This window comes from Takifugu rubripes, chromosome 18 (assembly GCF_901000725.2).
Source record: "Takifugu rubripes chromosome 18, fTakRub1.2, whole genome shotgun sequence".
Classification (NCBI taxonomy): Eukaryota; Metazoa; Chordata; class Actinopteri; order Tetraodontiformes; family Tetraodontidae; genus Takifugu; species Takifugu rubripes.
In genome coordinates, this window is record NC_042302.1 from 8,229,507 (window position 1) to 8,246,066 (window position 16,560).

The following is a 16,560-nucleotide window of genomic DNA, read 5'->3' on the forward strand; positions in this document are numbered from 1 at the left end:
TCACTGACCGCTGCGGCGGCATGGATTCCCCCCTTTTAAGTTAAAAACAGTCTGATCGATTTTAACTCCGCTGCGGCGGAGCGGGGGGGTGTTCGGAGGGAAACTGTGCTGGTTACCAAGGGTGGGGCGTGGGCAGCAGTAGTTGGTGCTCCTCCGGTGTCCTCTACGGCCGTAGAAGTGCTGAATCACACGCGAAAGTCACATCTGTAGTTGGGGGTAGCGACTCTTTATTACGCCCCCCACCCCTCTCCCCCGGACCGGGGAGCGAAACCGTGCGGGTCGTGCGTTAGTGTTACCGACTCCGACGGTGCTTTGTCTGGGTTTGGAGCTTTGTTTGGCCAAAAAAAAGAGGCGATGCCTTGATGGTGTGACAGATGGGCTTTTGTGCGGAATCTACGACTCGCCACCAACATGACCTCCGGCGTCACGCGTCGAGCGGGTGGGAGTTGTCTGCTGAGGCGCATTGTTGTGTTGGGGGGATGAGCCCTTGGTAGCGCCGCCGCCGCTCGCGTTCCTGCTCCTGCTCGACCGCGGCTAGCTGACAGACGACTCTCGCCAATGAATGGTCCACAAAGCACACATCCGCGTTACCTCGGTGGAATTCTGCTCGCAACCCTCGCGGGCTCCGAGCGGCTCGCCTTTATTTGCTAGACTGAAAAAAGGCCCGAGCATCGCCCTTTGGATGAAAACGCCGTGTGCGGAATTAAAGGCACTTAGCAGGCCGTATCGTCGTTGCTTTGTACGGCTCCGGGCTAGCTGCGGTCTCCTTCGGCTAGCAAATCTGCTCGCGAATCGGAGGTACGTAATTTTATTGTTCTTCCCTTTGTCGCCCGGTTGTTTGACACGGTGTTTAATCCGCACACAGGCCCCCTGTGTAAAGGTACATTTATTTTAGCACACTGACCCGAGGGAACTGTTTTTAAAGCGTTTCCTTTGACGCCATTTGCTGTGTTTAAAGGGGCGGCTAGCCTCCCATGCTAATTAGCTGGCTTGCTAATGTTATTGTTAGCCACTTGGCCACTGCCTGGTTGTATGTGTGCACCAAATGGCCAAGTGTGAACTCCTGCACGGCCAGATTTAGTATCTGCTGCCTCCGTGCCCCCTCCCACCATGTTTAAATGCCCCAATGCCCCAGCTATTGACTGAGCAAACTAACGCAAAGCTGGGGGAGCTCGCAGGTCCCGACGCGAATTCACTTTAAACAAACTTGTGCCACATTTTCCTTCCTTAAGTCTCTCCTGTCTGCAAGTGACACCTCGTCATTTGATCGTAACCCACTCTCTGAAGTTTTGGTCAATAATTTGCACCACTTTCTGGAAGTCTGACGTGTGATTTCGATCAACCAAACCTGCATTTTGCTAATGACATTAACGTGCATAACGTTAAGTGCAACGTGTCTGTTAATAGTTTGACCTTTCCCCCTTCAGCGATGCTAAAAACATGAGCATTTCCTCAGTTTCATCCAGGAATGCTATTGGTATCCACTGACTGTCCCTCTCCACACTGTCCCCGCAGCAACACGGAGCGGCGGGATGAAGAAGAGAGCTCGGCAGCACCGGGTTTCGGTGCCGCGGCGGCCTTCGTCGCCCATCAAGCCCTCGCCCAACAAGCAGATTCTGACGTACGCCCAGGCGCGGCGCATGGTTGAGTTCGACATCGACGGCCGCGTCCACCGGATCAGCATATTCGATAAGCTGGACGTGATCTGGGACGACGACCCCACGGTGCAGGAGATGATGGAGTGCACCAGCAACAAGGAGAACGCCGAAAAACCCCAGCAGCAGGTCCTCGTGAGGTCCGTCAGGCTCAAGAACAACCAAGAGAAGAGGAACGCGGCTCTGGGGCTCACCGGCCACGGCGAGGCTGCTGAACATCACACCAGCGTCAGCTCCGGTCCAAAACTCCAAGAGCCCAAGTTTCGCACGGTGGAATACAACCTGCCGGCGGTTCCGAGGCGACCGGCGACCTACTACAAATATGCAGAAAAGACGGAGGAGGAGCTGGACGAGGAGACGGAGTACGACATGGACGAGGAAGACTACGCGTGGCTGGAGCTGGTCAACGAGAAGCGGCGGAGCGAGGGCGTCAGCCAGGTCTCCTACAACGTCTTCGAGTTCCTCGTGGACCGGTTCGAGAAAGAACTTTACCTGGAGAACCTGGACCAGGGCGGCGAGATGCACGCGGCCATCGACGAGGACGCCGTCTGCTGCATCTGCACGGACGGGGAGTGCCACAACAGCAACGCCATCCTCTTCTGCGACATGTGCAACGTGGCCGTGCACCAGGAGTGCTACGGCGTGCCCTACATCCCCGAGGGCCAGTGGCTCTGCCGCCACTGCCTGCAGGCGTCCGGCCGGCCCGCCGAGTGCATCCTCTGCCCCAACAAGGGCGGCGCGGTGAAAAAGACCGAGGACGACCGCTGGGGCCACGTCGTCTGCGCGCTCTGGGTCCCCGAAGTCGGCTTCTCCAACACCACCTTCATCGAGCCCATCGACGGCGTGGGTCACATCCCGCCGGCCCGCTGGAAGCTCACCTGCTACCTCTGCAAGGAGAAGGGCGTCGGGGCGTGCATCCAGTGCCACAAAGCCAACTGCTACACCGCCTTCCACGTCAGCTGCGCGCAGCAGGCCGGCCTCTTCATGAAGATGGAGCCCGTCAAAGAGGTGAAGGAGTCGGGGGAGGCCGCCTTCTCCGTGAGGAAGACGGCGTACTGCGGCGCTCACATGCCCAACGGGTGCGTCAGGAGGCCGCTCGCCATCTACGAGGACTCTAAACCCAAAAACGGGCTGTGTAGGAAATCGGACAGAGCCCGGAGCGCCGCGAAGGGACCCTCGAAAGGAAAACAGAAGAAGAAGAGTAAGAATAAGAAGCCTGAGACTGAATCTGAGAGCGAAGATCCGACTCCTGCGCCAGTGCCTTCCTTCCCCGCTCACAGGTCCGCCCTCGCCGCGGCGCCGTCACCGCAAAAGGTCCGACCGCTTTCTTCAAATGTCTCCTCTTCTCTTCCCTTTAGGTTACAGAACATTATGAACCAGGTGTCGATCCAGAAAAAGAAAGCGTTTGTGGAGCTGGTTCTGAGCTACTGGAAGCTGAAGAGGCAGTCCAGGAACGGGCATCCCCTCGTCAGGCGCCTGCAGACCAGCCTGCACGCTCAGAAGAACGCACAGCCGGTTTGTTCACCTGTCAGTCAAGTACAGGAGGCCGTTCATTCTTTCTTTTCTCCTTTTTGATATATTTTTGGGCTTTGCTGCGTCCAAATGTTGGATTTTCTGTTCAGTAGAAGACGCGAAGGAGGAAAAATGCAGCGGTTCCGCTTCATTGATGCTCTCGTTTCTTCTCCAGGGCCAAAACGAGGAAGAAAGCAGGGCGCTGAAGGAGCAGCTGAAGGAGTGGCACCGCCTCCGACACGACCTGGAGCGAGCCCGGCTGCTGCTGGAGCTGATCCGCAAACGGGAGAAGCTGAAGAGGGAGGAGGTACGGCCACGGCCTGGGCTACACGCGGGTCACGATCCCAGCGTCCTCACGCTGTTTTCCCTGTCGGGTTGCAGATTAAACAGCACGAAACCCTCCTGGAGATGCAGCTGACCCCCTTCAGCATTTTACTGCGAGCGCTTTTGGACCAGCTGCAGGTGAAAGATCAGGCCAGGATCTTCGCCCAACCCGTCGACGTCAGCGAGGTGAAGAAAAGCAGAGACGGAAACGTCTTGATTTCAATATTCCCGAATGGAGATAATAACAGGTTTATTTTAAAATCCCCACCTCGTGAGACCAAAGCAGTTACTTCCTGTTTCAAAACAGACGTTCTGCTTCAGTAGCTGCTGCTAATGTTCCACAGGTGCTTCAGAAGTTGCTCATTAAGCCTGTGGTGTCGACTATCTGTGACAACTATGTGTAACGTGAGCTAACCATCAGCCCGGCTAGCTCAGTCGGTAGAGCATGAGACTCTTAATCTCAGGGTCGTGGGTTCGAGCCCCACGTTGGGCGCTACCTTATTTTTTTCCATCAGAAACACATGCAGAAAAAAAAAATCCACCAGTAAGAGAAGATAAACTAGAGCCTGACAGGAAGCTGAAGCTGTAACGGCAGATCTTTATCACCCTCCTCGTCCCCCTCTAGGTTCCCGACTACCTGGACCACATCAAGCACCCCATGGACTTCTCCACCATGCGGCAGCGCATCGACTCGCAGAGCTACTCCAACCTGGACCAATTCGAGAAGGACTTCAACCTCATCGTCGACAACTGCATGAAATACAACTCCAAGGACACGTACTTCTACCGCGCCGCCGTGCGTCTCCGGGATCAGGGCGGCGCCCTGCTGAGGAAGGCCCGGCGGGACATCGAGAAGATCGGCTTCGACTCGGAAAGCGGCACGCACCTCTCCGACGCTCCCAAGATCCACGACTCGCCGGCCTTCTCCTGGGAGGACGGTAAGAACGTCGGCGGCGAAACGCCATTTCCGAGCCCTCAAACGGGATAAAAGCAGATTCCGGTCTCTCCACAGTGGACCGGCTGCTGGTGCCGGCCAACCGCGAGCACCTCCCCCTGGACAAGCAGCTGCAGCAGCTCCTGGAGAAGCTGGACCTGACCTGCGCCATGAAGTCCAGCCCCTCGCGCAGCAAGCGCCTCAAACTGCTGAAGAAGACCATCAACGACGTGCGCAGCGAGATGAGCCTCAGCAGGGTGGTCCCCTCCGCGCACCACCACCCCCCCTCGGCAGCCTGCGCCCACCCGGAGCCGGGAAAGGCAAAAGACAGGGAGAAACTAAAGCCTAACGGACATTTTACAGACGACGAAGGTGCGTTAGATGAGCGCACGGAGGATGATCCAGGAGTTCTAACACTTTAATCCCGATGCGGCCTGAATCAGAATTCCTTGTCAGACGTTTTTGGATTGAAATGAGTGTTGTCAGATTATAGGTGTGTTCGGGAACGCCGTTCGTCCTGTTGTTTCTTCAAGTTGGGACGGCGTCCCGAGTTTTCCCAAAAGCCGGAGCAGGAAACGCCAGAACTAAGTTGAAGTCCTGCAGTAACTGCACTTTCTCTGACCCGCGCGGGGGAACAGTTAAAAAGTCGTGATTGTAGCAGCGGATGCTAACGAGTTTACGCAAACGCGGCGATTCGGCGCAAAGACGATGCTCCCGGGTCCGATCTCTTTAACGGATTGATTCATAACGAGCTGCTGGGAGCGAGGAAAGAGTAATTTTGCTCTCATTCTTTATTTATAAGAGGTCATCAGTGTTGATTAAACGGCGTCCTGCTTTAGTTCTGATGAATCTGCTGAGTCAGCAAAGAGACGCACTGTTGTTTAAGGAGCCTTTTTCTCTTCCTTCCCAGACGATTTCTCCACAGAGCGCGTTATTGTATTTCTCAAGAGCCGTGAGGAACGGGGACGAATAGGAAAGGATAAATAATGACCGCTACCACGGCAACGGGATGAATAATGCGCGTTGTATTGAATGATTAATGGAGCTAAAACTCAACCTTTCCTCCTCTTCTCGTACAGGAGACAAGTCTCTTCCTCCCAAGCTGGAGCTGTCGGACTCCATCCCCCCCCTCATCCACTCGGACGCCGACCCCGAGCCGCCCACCCTCAAGCCCATCGACGCCGCTCCGGACTGCCCCGGCAAGGCTCGCCGGAAGAGCGCCGACTCGGACGGAGAGATCCCGCAGCTGCTCCCCTCGGTGCCGCACCTCAACGGCTACGCCCGCGACGGAGCGCCGGGCTCTCTGCTGGGGGGCGAGGCGGCCGCGGAGGCGGCGGGCGCGGTCAGCCGGCGCACGGCCGTGCTGTTCCGCAAGTCCAAGGTCGCCGGCCTGCACAAGACCCCCAGGGAGGAAGACAGGGCCGCAGACGGGGGGACTGAAGGGGAGGGGGAGGAGGGAGACGAGGCCCAGCTCGGCTCCAAGTCCTTCCTGTCGGTGGTCATCCCCAGGCTGGAGACGCTGCTGCACAAACGGAAGAGGAAGCACAACGGCGGCAGGGACAGCGAGGGCGAGCTGGGGGAGGAGGAGGAGGGCGAGGAGGACGAGGCCCCCGTGAAACGCCTGAACACGGGTGAGAGGAGCCGCGTCCGGCCCACCGCGGTCGCCTGGCTCTCGGTGCGGTTCCTGTCCTCATTCTGGTTCCCCGTCTCCTCTCAGGCTTGTCCAGCGGGTTCCTGGGGGGGGACGAGGAGAAAGAGCTGCCGCAGAGTCCCAGCAGAGCCGTGGAGCCGCGGAGACGCTGCGCGTCCGAGTCCTCCATCTCCTCCAGCAGCAGCCTGCAGGGCAGCACCAGGTACCCGCATTTGATCTAGACCAACCCAGGCCTGGGGGGGCGGGGGGGCAGAACCTTACTCATCAGACGTCTAATCAGCAGCAGATCTTCTTTCCCCCCCTTCAGCACCACTCTAAGTCTTCCAAAATGCGGGAAAGGGAAACCCGCCCTGGTCCGGAGGAACACCGTGGAGGACAAGAGCGAATTAATCGCCTGCATCGAGACCGGGAACTTCGCTAAAGCCGCACGGCTCGCCGCCGGTGAGTGACGGCGAGGAGCTCTGTGCCATCACGGAGCGTTTCCTCCTGAGATAAACTGTCTTTTCCCAACGTCACTGCTCCCTCACCGCGTTTGTTTGTTGAGCTGGTCCATTTTTGGTGATGTTCCGGATTCTGGAGCGTCATTTATTCCCACTGTTTTTATTCTAGTTTTAAGTGTTAACCTCCCTGGTAATGCTTAATTATTGCTCATTACATGTTAATTACTCTTGATTGAGAGCTCCATCAAAAGGCAAACATCACCTGAGGTCCAATTATTGGATTCACTAAACAATAATTCTACTGGCACATAAAGAATTATATCGGAATTATGCATTTTAAACCCTGAATGAGTCGACACGGCCGTCACCAAAAGGCTTTTTTAATTTTGCCGCCGTTACTTTTGAACTCCCGTCCGTCTCCTGTGGCTGCTGCGTTGTGTTGTGCTGGTTTTCTGTGTGTCTGAACCCACACCTAACCTCTCTGGTGTTGTTCCCGCTTCCATAGAGGTTGGCAACAGCAATATTTGGATGCCCGCTAGTGCTGCGACAGTTGCGCTGGAACCCCTAAAGCTAGTTTGGGCCAAATGTAGTGGATATCCTTCCTACCCTGCTTTGGTGAGTGCTCGCGGGAGAGAAAACATGGCAGCCGTTGTCTTCATTTAATTTTGTCGTCTCTTCCTCTCTCTGCCCTGGGACACACCGGATCCTGACTCTCTCACGTTTGTTTTCCAGGATAATTCATTTATTTGTGTCCAGTGGGCTGTTGTTTCCTGTTTTGCCCCCTAGGTGGCAGTATTCCAACACCAATTCCTCGAAATGTCTTGGAAAAGTTCTGTGCACGTCTGCATGTGTGCGTTTATTTCCCGCATGCGCGTACAAGCGTGCCGGGTGTCCACGAGGACAAGACTCCTAACCACACCCCCCCCCCCCCCCGCTGTGCACAGATCATCGACCCCCACATGCCGCGCGTGGGCTGCCAGCACAACGGGGTGTCCATCCCCACGCCCCCCACGGACGTGCTCCGCATCGGCGAGCAGATGCAGTACAAAGCAGAAGAGAAACTCTACCTCGTGCTCTTTTTCGACAACAAACGCAGCTGGTGAGTGGCGCCGTGACCTTTGACCCCGCCCACCGGGGGCAGACGGCCGGGAACGTAGCGTTTGAAGTAGCGGCTGTTGCTAACGCCACCTGTCCGATGCTCGTCCCTTCAGGCAGTGGCTTCCTAGGTCCAAGATGGTGCCCCTGGGCATGGACAAGACCATCGACAAGATCAAGATGATGGAAGGACGCACGTCGAGCATCCGCAAGGCCGTCCAGATCGCCTTCAGCCGCGCCATGAACCACCTGAGCATCGTGCAGGACGAGCCGGTCAGCGACCTCAGCGACGTGGACTGACGGCCCCCCTCACGCGTTACCTCTCCTCGCACCAAATACACCCCCCCCCACCCCCCCACTCGCCATCTCAGCGGGAGACTCAAATGTTTACTGAGCACCTGCCGTCCAGGTGCCGCCTCTTCCTCGCCCATTCCTCATCGCACACGCCCCTCCGACGTGCCGTCATGACGACAGCTGCTGCTGAAATGAATGTGTCCTGGTTTCTGTTGATTTGCTCCTCCCGTCTCTTTTTTAACCATTCCTCCACTCCAACAATCACTTCACCTTATTTAAACTCTCGCACGTAACCAATCAAGTCTGTCGCATCTCTCGTTTTTAAAAAAGAAAGCATTTGGGAGCTAAACGTGCTAAAGCTAAAGGCCACGTTGGTTCGTCTCCATTCTTTGATCAACCTGTAAATAATCTAGAGTTGCCTGGCACTAACTTATTTTGTAGTATTTGACATAAACGGGCACTGTGCAGGAGTTTTCTTAGTATTTATATTTCGTGCTCGGCACCAAAACGTGTGATTTGGACGGTGCTGAAGCAGAATGAGAGAAAAGATTAGGGCTACAGTCTCATGTTCCTCAGAAGGACGAAAGGATCCCCCTGCTCATTTAAGTTATTGAAGATTTTTAATTGCAAGCTTCCATCTGGCATAATCCTTTTTTTGTATTAAAATAGTTTTCATATATTTTTGTTCATATATATTTATATGGTTTGAATACTCGGCGATATGATAACGGCGGTCTGATTGTTGTGAACGTGTGCGTCTCCTGAAACCAAAAATGTTGCTACCCAGAACTTTCTTTCTTTTTCTTTCTTTTGTCTCATTTCCTGTCCTGGAAAATCACCAAAAACCAGAAAAGAGTGTCTGACTGTTCCTTGTTTCCTGGAGCTGTGGCAGCGCCTGCGTTAACTTATTGTCTCGTCTTCTCATGACTTTCTGCCCCAGACTGTGGTAAAGTGGCACATTCTGTGATGACTCTGGCCTTTTAACTCTCATTTCCTGTAGTGTCGGACTCGATTTCCTTTCAGCCTTTATTTTCCGCTGGGTAGCATCGGGTAGTTTTGGTATATTTAATTTTGTACCTGACTGTAGAAGTTTTTTTTAATCGGGTTATAAAATATTGCTGGGACTTTTTTGTAGTAAAGCCAAAAAAAAAAAAAAAAATTCAAATAAAACCTGGATCTTAACTTTCTCGGTGGTTTTGGCTGTGATGATCAAAGAGGACGTCGAGCTAAGGTGCTAATCTCGACCCCAGAACCTGCAGCCTGGGTTTTATTTTCCAATGAGGGTTCGAAGGCCTGTTCCTCTGGCCTGTTCCTCTGGCCCGTTCCTCTGGCCCGTTCCTCTGGCCCGTTCCTCTGGCCCGTTCCTCTGGTCCGTTCCTCTGGCCCGTTCCTCTGGTCCGTTCCTCTGGCCCGTTCCTCTGGCCCGTTCCTCTGGCCCGTTCCTCTGGTCCGTTCCTCTGGCCCGTTCCTCTGGCCCGTTCCTCTGGTCCGTTCCTCTGGTCCGTTCCTCTGGCCTGTTCCTCTGGTCTGTTCCTCTGGCCTGTTCCTCTGGTCTGTTCCTCTGGCCCGTTCCTCTGGCCCGTTCCTCTGGTCCGTTCCTCTGGCCCGTTCCTCTGGTCCGTTCCTCTGGCCCGTTCCTCTGGCCCGTTCCTCTGGTCCGTTCCTCTGGTCCGTTCCTCTGGCCTGTTCCTCTGGTCTGTTCCTCTGGCCTGTTCCTCTGGTCTGTTCCTCTGGCCCGTTCCTCTGGTCTGTTCCTCTGGCCTGTTCCTCTGGCCTGTTCCTCTGGCCTGTTCCTCTGGCCTGTTCCTCTGGTCTGTTCCTCTGGCTCCCCTCCAGCAGCAGAGGGTATTTTAACATTAATAATTGAGCAGAATCAAGTCGTCCGGCCGGAGGATAATGAACCTTGTAAACAGGATGAAGTTGGAAGCGGGTCCTGGATTTCTTCCCCGCTCACCTCCATCCTCCTGCTAACTTGTAATGAGATCGGAGCCCCTGGGATGCCCGCGCCGCCTCCAGGAGTGTATTAATGAAATCATTACACTTCATTCTCTCCAGGTTCTAAACTAGATTTTTCACCACGCGTGCTGGAACTGAAGGGAGATCAGGTCAATCCTGCAGGAATCTCGGCCTTCCATTGGTCCAAACTAGCTTCCAGGTAAAAGGGAAGCATTTTTTAAGTGGATAAGCTTGTTTATTTGACCGAGGCAGTTGTAATTAGCTGCAACGGGAGTGTTTTTACATTTAATGGGTGTTAATCTCGGTCTTTGTGGCGCTGAGGGACAATTAAATGGCCTGATTAGACTTGTGGAATCATTCGTATCTTTTCATTCACTGAGGTCTGAGAAGATTACATTTCAGTAGAAACAGTTCACGGAAAAATGCATTTGCATTTAGAATTTTAGTCATAATATCTTGAACATGAACACAGATGCGGCAGGTAACCATAGAAACGGAAGCGGCTGAAACAACTAATGGCAACAGGAGGCAACAGAGAGTTCTGTTTGTCTTTCCTGCGAGAAAATGCTCATTAGGCGATGAAGTTTATTGATTTGGCTGTAAATTCTCAGAAAACACAACAGCTATGCTGAAATTCAGGGGAAACGGATACGCTGCTGAAAGATCAATACCTAAAAACAGAACAGTGCGCTAATTCCGAATATATACTGATATATACTGTTTTCGTTTGACTACCGTATATAATCTATAAAGTGGTTTCACCCCGCGGTCCCGCTGCGCTGGCTGTCATTCTCCGCCCGACCACCGGGGGTCGCTGTGGCTCCACACCAAACAACCCCACCCCGCTTCTACCGGGGAGCCGCCTGCTCGCCCCCGGCCCACCTGCTCGCCTCCGGCCCACCTGCTCGCCCCCGGCCCACCTCTTTCGCGGCTCCCAGGTAAACATCAGTATTCCAAGTCGACCATGGTTCCATTTCTGTCCGAAAGCAACGATTAGAGAAAGTCAATTAAAGATAAATCAGTCTGGAGCCGCGGCTGCTGGTTTGGCGCCACTCTGCCCTCAGGTAATGCCCTCCTCCATTTTGGATCCCCCCCGCACCAGATGGGTTCGAAGTTGTCCCCTTAACGGTGTTGTTTGTTTATAGCATTTGGGTAAAAACAGCTTAACCGACATTTAAATTCAGAAGGCTGGACGATATAAACGCCGCCGCCTGAATTTAGCAGTTAGCATAAAAGCACTTTGAAAGGCCACAGAGATGCGGCAGCACCTCAGATGCAAATTTAGACGCAACGCTACTGAAATATGCATTTTACTTAAGCCAATTTATCACTTGTTATTTCCCTCCCGCTGACATTCGCTGCGGCGAGGCCGCGGCGTGGGGGCGAGATGAGCCAGTAATGACCCCGTGATATAGGAAGCCACCTTCAAGGCGCGCCTGAAAGACATCTCCCATCTTCATAAACAATTGAAGCTAATGCGGTAGCGCGCTAAATTCCACCCCTCGTCTGCCTGTCTTCTCCAGACTCTAATTGCGTGGGGAGGTAAACACGGCGGTGGAGTGGGGAGGATGGCGAGTCAAGCGTGAATATCAATCTCGCCGCATCAGTGTCATCTGATGACTTTGACTGAGCCGCGGCGGCTCATTAGCGTGGAGGAGCAGCGCCGCCGCGGGCCGCGGTAGCACTCGGCGTGGAGGGCTCTTCAGTACGGGAGCCCGCGTGGCTCAGCCAGGCGACAGGTGAGGGGGCGCGAGACGCCGCCGCCTGGCCACGTCCAATTTTCGGTTTTGACTTCGGCCGGATTGAATCCGAAATTTCCGAGATCTGAGGCGCCGTTGCGCCACTTTGAACCTTTTTTTTTAGCGTTTCCTTGCGGTCTTATCAGGTGTGTAACACCTGGCGCATCTTTAGCTTGGCTCCTTTCGCTTGCTCCGCCCATCAGGTATCCCACAATGCATCTGACCTCGGCCAGTGACGGCAGCAATATCGGAACGTTATGCTTCAGTATATCACATGCTAGCTTTAGCCGGCTCACCCGTGTATCGGAATATGATTTTTGTGACCGTGACATCACCTGAGTCCGTGGACGTCCCGCTCCCACGCGGCGTGGGCGCGGTGGAATTTCCGTCTTTTCCAGGCTAGCGGTTTAAAATCGAGTCTCCTCGCGGCTGCGACTGAGCGAGCTTCATTTTTTCGGAAACCTTTCTGCCAAACTCGCCGAGACGTTTAGAACAGAATAAACAAAACGGAGGAGTTATTCGGATTCGACCGGGGAGGCTAAACGCGCCCCCCCCCCCCCTTGAATTTTACGATATGTGAGCGTGAATCCCGGAGGTGCGTGAGGCGACTCCTGAAGGAGGCCGCTCTGAACCCTGATCCTCCTGCATTAAACATCATCAACTTTTTTATTCATTCCCCCTCCGTCGTTCCTCCTCCTTCCCTTTTTCCCTCTCCTCCGGTTCCCCTCCGTCTCCCGGCCCCCGTCTCCAGTGGCTCAGCAGCGCTGGGCCAGAATAGCGCGGGCCCTGGGTAAATACATATTTATGGGGTGCGTTTACTTCCCTGCACCGAGGGGAAGTGGAAATAGTGCGTTTCCAAGGTGAGCAAAACAAACAACTTCAAAGGAATTTTAATGGGTTTCATGTAAATTCTTTCCCAGCGTCACATGATGCTGCGGAGATTAGCCGGATTGCTAATGAAGGATTCGGCGCCCGGAGCCAGATGACCTGATTATTGTCTGTTTGCTGAGCGGCGGAGTGGATGGAAGCGCTTCTGTCGCCGTTTCAGGAAGAGAGACGTTAGCGTCGTGGCCTTTTCACATCCCGGTATTCCGCAGCAAAGCCGAGCACCCGGCGCCACGTAGCCACGTTTAAGTCTGGATTGTTCCGGATCCTGAGCTCGTCACCCCGAAGTCCCTCCGGCGGACGCGGCCGGCGATCCTCTCGTTATCCGTCTAATGTCATGAGTCAGCTGGCGCCGGAAACGTGGAGACGCCGCGCGATTGGTCGGTCGGTGGGAGGGTGGCAGCGGGGCTCGGAGCGAGGCCCCCTTTGATGTGAGAGATAATTACTTGTGTAGTTAAGTTAATTAGCAAAAAAAGTGCGGAATGAAAGTAGGCTAACTGTCACGGCCGCTGTAGCCGGAGCGGACGCCAGCTGTGAGCCGAGCAGCGGGCGGCGGTCCCCAATTTTGCCGAGAGCTAATGAGAAAGTTCAGACCAGACTCCGGAATTGAATTTATCCTTTTACCTGTAATGATACTGAAAATAATCCCGGCGTTTCCAGCCTGAAAACATTAGCGTTAGCGTTAGTGAGCGAGCAGAACAGGAAGTCTCTTTTTCCTGGTTGGCGTCACTTCCATGGTCGCAGTGACCAAATCGGAGCGTTCGCTATTGAGTAATCTCAGGAATGCCGGGCAACAGGCCCGGGTCCTGCAGGCAGTCCTGTGGACGTCTAAATTCGGCTGCTCTGCCTCCCCCCTCCTTTTGTAGCCTGTTTAGAATTTCCGGCCATAATATTAATTATTTTTCTGCGTCATATATAGACTCTAATTTTTTGCCTAAAGGTGTCCAGAAGCCTGGGCAGCACTTGAGGCCGACCTGTTGCCCAGGTCCCCGTCTTGCATGTGCATCCAGGCGGGGTTAAATCCGCGGAGCCCCCCCGGGGTGATCCGACTCCGACTCTGCGTGCGCACAGATGCGCGTCTAAGTAGCTTCATCCCGACTTGCAGAAGAGACTCGGCGGCGCTCCGCGTCGCCATCCTGCCACTTCCCAAGGACACTGTGGTGATTGACGGGGCTTAATGTGTATCTTGCCAGAATTGGATTTGATCCTGGGGGCTCTGCCGCCAGGGCGCTCCGTTAGATTTACAACCCCCCCCACTTCACCCCCCCCCCCCCCGGCGGCGGCTCTGTTGAACAAACAGGAGCAGAATAATCTGGGCTGGAGCCGCTACACATCATGTTTTATTTCTTTATCTTTGTTTGCGTGAGCCAGAGAGGATCGGACCAGGGTGGTTCCGACCCCCCCCACCCCATTTGGCTCCTGGTTAGCTCCATCCACCTTTGTTGGACCTCCCAGCCCCCCCCCCACTGGTCTTGTGAGGAAGCGGAAGTGGTAACAGTCAGCTACGAGGCTAAAGCCTTCTAATCCGATCAAAATGGAATTTCTTAAGAACTTGGAACAATAAGAGTGTCTGAGTCCCTGTTCCCCTGAGGGGGGGTGGGGGGGGGGGGGGGGGCTGTTGATGCCACCACATACTCCTTTTTTTGCCCCCTCTGCTTTGCGTTGCCCCGCGCTGTTAAATGATTAATGTGGAAAATAAGAACTTTCTCCGTGTCCCCTTTGCCTTTTCCACTTCCTCTCATGCTATTGATTGTAGAACCCAGGGGACGGACCCGGGTCGACCCCCCCCCCCCTCCCCCCATCGCAAGTGTATATAAATTATAATTACCTGCGATGTTCTCGCGAGGCTCGATCCTCCCGGCGCTCTCGGAAACACAGCCGAGACGATAAGGCGGGAAAAAAAGCTCGGCTAAATTAAACATGTCCGTTTTTTAATGGAGTTTATTTACTCTGTTGTGTTTACCGATTAATTTCAGCTATGATATAATCTGCGTGTGTGTGTGTGTGTGTGTGTGTGTGTGTGTGTGTGTGTGTGTGTGTGTGTGTGGAGGCTCGGGATAATGCAGAAAAAAGCTCCTGCCACTTTCCACCTTGAGAACAGGAACGTATCATCCAGCTTTTTCCCTGACAGTATCCATCATTGCAGCCCATTAAAGAGCGGAGCGACGGTGGACCGAGCAGAGCCGGCGTCGGCTAATTAAAAGTATTAAGCGGAAATATTGATTCCCTCAGAAGGGCTGCTTCATTTTGCACGCTGGAGGTGCTTAAGATACTCACATAAAATTAATTTACCCTGATTTAACTGCTGCAGGTAACAAAAAAAGGGGGGGAAAGTGCTGTTGTGGCGAAGAATCTATTTACTCGCCAGGATAAACGTTAGCTTCCCTCCGCTGTGCAAAACTGGCTGAAATGGGAGAAACGGTCTTGATTAGCATTTGTCTTTGGAGGGAGCGGCATTTCTGGGAGCTTTGATACCAGCACTTCTGTCCTGGGGGAAATAAATGCTGGCAATCTGTGTGGGTGGCGTTTCCACTGCACTTAAAAGTTCTGGAGAATTTTCTTGGGTTCTGCTGATGACGTTAGGTGACGGATGATGACGCATAAATGAAGGTTAAATGGTTGAGGAGACTGTCTGGGGCTGGTTCAGGTCCAGATGGGAACGGTAAAATCATCCCCCCCCCGTTTTTCTCGATATTGTGACGACCCCCGACACGTCTCAGAGAGGCCTGGTTCCCCCCCCCCCCCCCACCTCTGATCCACTTAGCTTTTGTTGAATACGCTCCGGATTCCACCGACACTTCCTCAAACCGGTAAAACGCTCCCGACAGTTTTATGGTGCCGTTTGTAATTTGCTAGCAGAAATCCAACAACAACCGCAGCAGAAATCAATTCCGTTAGCGCTCCGGCGTGGCAGTCGGAGCGGCGGGAACGTTTTCTCCAGCTTTATCGGCACCTCTCACGAGCGGCGGCGGCGAGCCCGGCGGGTAGAACCCGACGCCGGCGGTGATGAAACGGACGCCGGGAGGACGACGCGACGTTAAGCCAAAGCCACCGAGCTGCAGCAGCAGTCCCGGCCAACTTTGCGTCACCCGTCCGGTTCTTTTAACGCCGCTTCTCCCTCTCGGAGCGCTTTAATCTCCTTTGGTAGCGGCTTCGGAGCAGCAGATTCCTGTAGTTTAGACGTGTTTTTATGGAATTTTGATCCAGGTTGCTAACAGTTATTGTGGCTTCAAACGGATCATGGCGGTTCAAGATTAGCTAGCCTTGGCTGGGCCGGTGTGTGTGTGTGTGTGTGTGTATGTGTGTGTGTGTGTGTGTGTGTGTGTGTGTGTGTGTGTGCGTGCTCGTGCTCGTGCATATGCATGAGTGTTAAGCCTTGGGGTCCATCCATCTGTAGCTGGACAGGACCTGGCTGGTTCCCAGGCCTTTAGCGCAGCCATTAGCGCAGCAGCCACCACAGCGCCGCCACATGCGCGCATGCCTCCGTGAGATACCGCGGGGAGCAACCTCCGCTTGTGCGCGCGCGCCCACGTGCGTGTGAGCGTTGAGGGCACCAGCCCAAGTGTAATAGGTTGATAAATCACCCACGAGCTGGAGTTTAATGAACAGCATATGGAAGCGAGCGCAAACACGCCGCCAAACTAAAACAACTGCTCCAAATTACTTTATTTGCACGACAAAAATCAATTAAAGCCCCAAATCCGTCCGCGGCGCACGGATGCTGCCTGGTGCGTGCAGACATTGGCGTCAGAAGGTGCGAAGGAACGTTTAAAGCCCAAAAGGTCGGCTGAAGGTCAGCGTAAACGGCGAGAAGCAGAAATCCGCCTGATTTTTTTTAGCTCCAGGGAGGAAAAAAGCAGAAAAAACTTGTTAAATCAACAAGCTGCGGTTGCTGGAAATTGGCTGAAACCTCCAGGGCCGCCTCTCAAGAGCGCCGCTTCCATATTTACTCTGTTTGAACGCCATCAACCACTCCGGGCCACCCTCTTTGGGAAGAAACAACAAAATGAAAAACGCCATTCCAGGTTTTTCCAGGGAGGCGGCGGCGTGACAGCAGGGAGGAATCAAGTGATAA

General features: G+C 54.1%; 2 protein-coding genes, 1 long non-coding RNA gene and 1 other non-coding gene across 9 annotated transcripts in view; 3 read left to right on the forward strand and 1 right to left on the reverse strand.

The window, feature by feature from the left end:
* Window positions 1-163: 163 nt before the first annotated feature.
* On the forward strand, window positions 164-9,091 carry brd1a (bromodomain containing 1a). 3 transcript variants are annotated; one of them, XM_029851614.1, is made up of 13 exons: window positions 164-798; window positions 1,516-2,935; window positions 3,014-3,182; window positions 3,343-3,474; window positions 3,549-3,677; window positions 4,117-4,429; window positions 4,504-4,797; window positions 5,505-6,056; window positions 6,143-6,278; window positions 6,363-6,517; window positions 7,022-7,131; window positions 7,461-7,615; window positions 7,728-9,091. In XM_029851614.1, the coding sequence occupies exons 2-13, from the start codon at window positions 1,533-1,535 to the stop codon at window positions 7,909-7,911; spliced, it is 3,732 nt and encodes a 1,243-aa protein (XP_029707474.1). In that variant the 5' UTR covers window positions 164-798; window positions 1,516-1,532; the 3' UTR covers window positions 7,912-9,091. The 3 variants fall into 3 exon arrangements, with proteins under 3 accessions (XP_029707474.1, XP_029707476.1, XP_011611800.2); XM_029851616.1 differs by having other exon boundaries at window positions 165-798; window positions 6,384-6,517; XM_011613498.2 differs by having other exon boundaries at window positions 165-798; window positions 3,014-3,170.
* On the forward strand, window positions 3,912-3,984 carry trnak-cuu (transfer RNA lysine (anticodon CUU)). Its single transcript has one exon. It is a non-coding gene; the product is annotated as a tRNA-Lys (tRNA).
* A 2-nt stretch (window positions 9,092-9,093) lies between the features above and the next one.
* LOC115246698 (ribosomally synthesized cyclic peptide ustiloxin B precursosr-like) lies at window positions 9,094-10,040 on the reverse strand. The gene is made up of 2 exons (XM_029825874.1): window positions 9,982-10,040; window positions 9,094-9,735 (listed from the first exon to the last, which is right to left on the reverse strand). The coding sequence occupies exons 1-2, from the start codon at window positions 10,038-10,040 to the stop codon at window positions 9,132-9,134; spliced, it is 663 nt and encodes a 220-aa protein (XP_029681734.1). The 3' UTR covers window positions 9,094-9,131.
* Window positions 10,041-10,706: 666 nt separating this feature from the next.
* LOC105417777 (uncharacterized) overlaps window positions 10,707-16,560 on the forward strand; it is a 90,600-nt gene continuing 84,746 nt past the window's right edge. For 2 of the 4 annotated variants that reach the window (XR_003885732.1, XR_003885729.1), the window contains exon 1: window positions 10,707-10,799. This is a non-coding gene — a long non-coding RNA (uncharacterized lncRNA). Of the gene's footprint in view, window positions 10,926-11,578; window positions 11,601-16,560 lie in introns of those variants that run through there. The other 2 variants (XR_003885730.1, XR_003885731.1) reach the window with 2 other exon arrangements.

What these genes read in the sequence shown, in the direction of transcription:
- brd1a (XM_029851614.1), top strand. Translation starts at nt 1,533, where the DNA reads ATGAAGAAGAGAGCTCGGCAGCACCGGGTTTCGGTGCCGCGGCGGCCT. An exon ending in AGCCTGCAGGGCAGCACCAG is followed by an intron (nt 6,279 to 6,362) that starts GTACCCGCATTT and finishes AATCAGCAGCAG; the next exon opens with ATCTTCTTTCCCCCCCTTCA. An exon ending in AGCCGCACGGCTCGCCGCCG is followed by an intron (nt 6,518 to 7,021) that starts GTGAGTGACGGC and finishes CCGCTTCCATAG; the next exon opens with AGGTTGGCAACAGCAATATT.
- LOC115246698 (XM_029825874.1), bottom strand. Translation starts at nt 10,040, where the DNA reads ATGGAAGGCCGAGATTCCTGCAGGATTGACCTGATCTCCCTTCAGTTC. An exon ending in CTTCAGTTCCAGCACGCGTG is followed by an intron (nt 9,736 to 9,981) that starts GTGAAAAATCTA and finishes CTGCTGCTGGAG; the next exon opens with GGGAGCCAGAGGAACAGACC.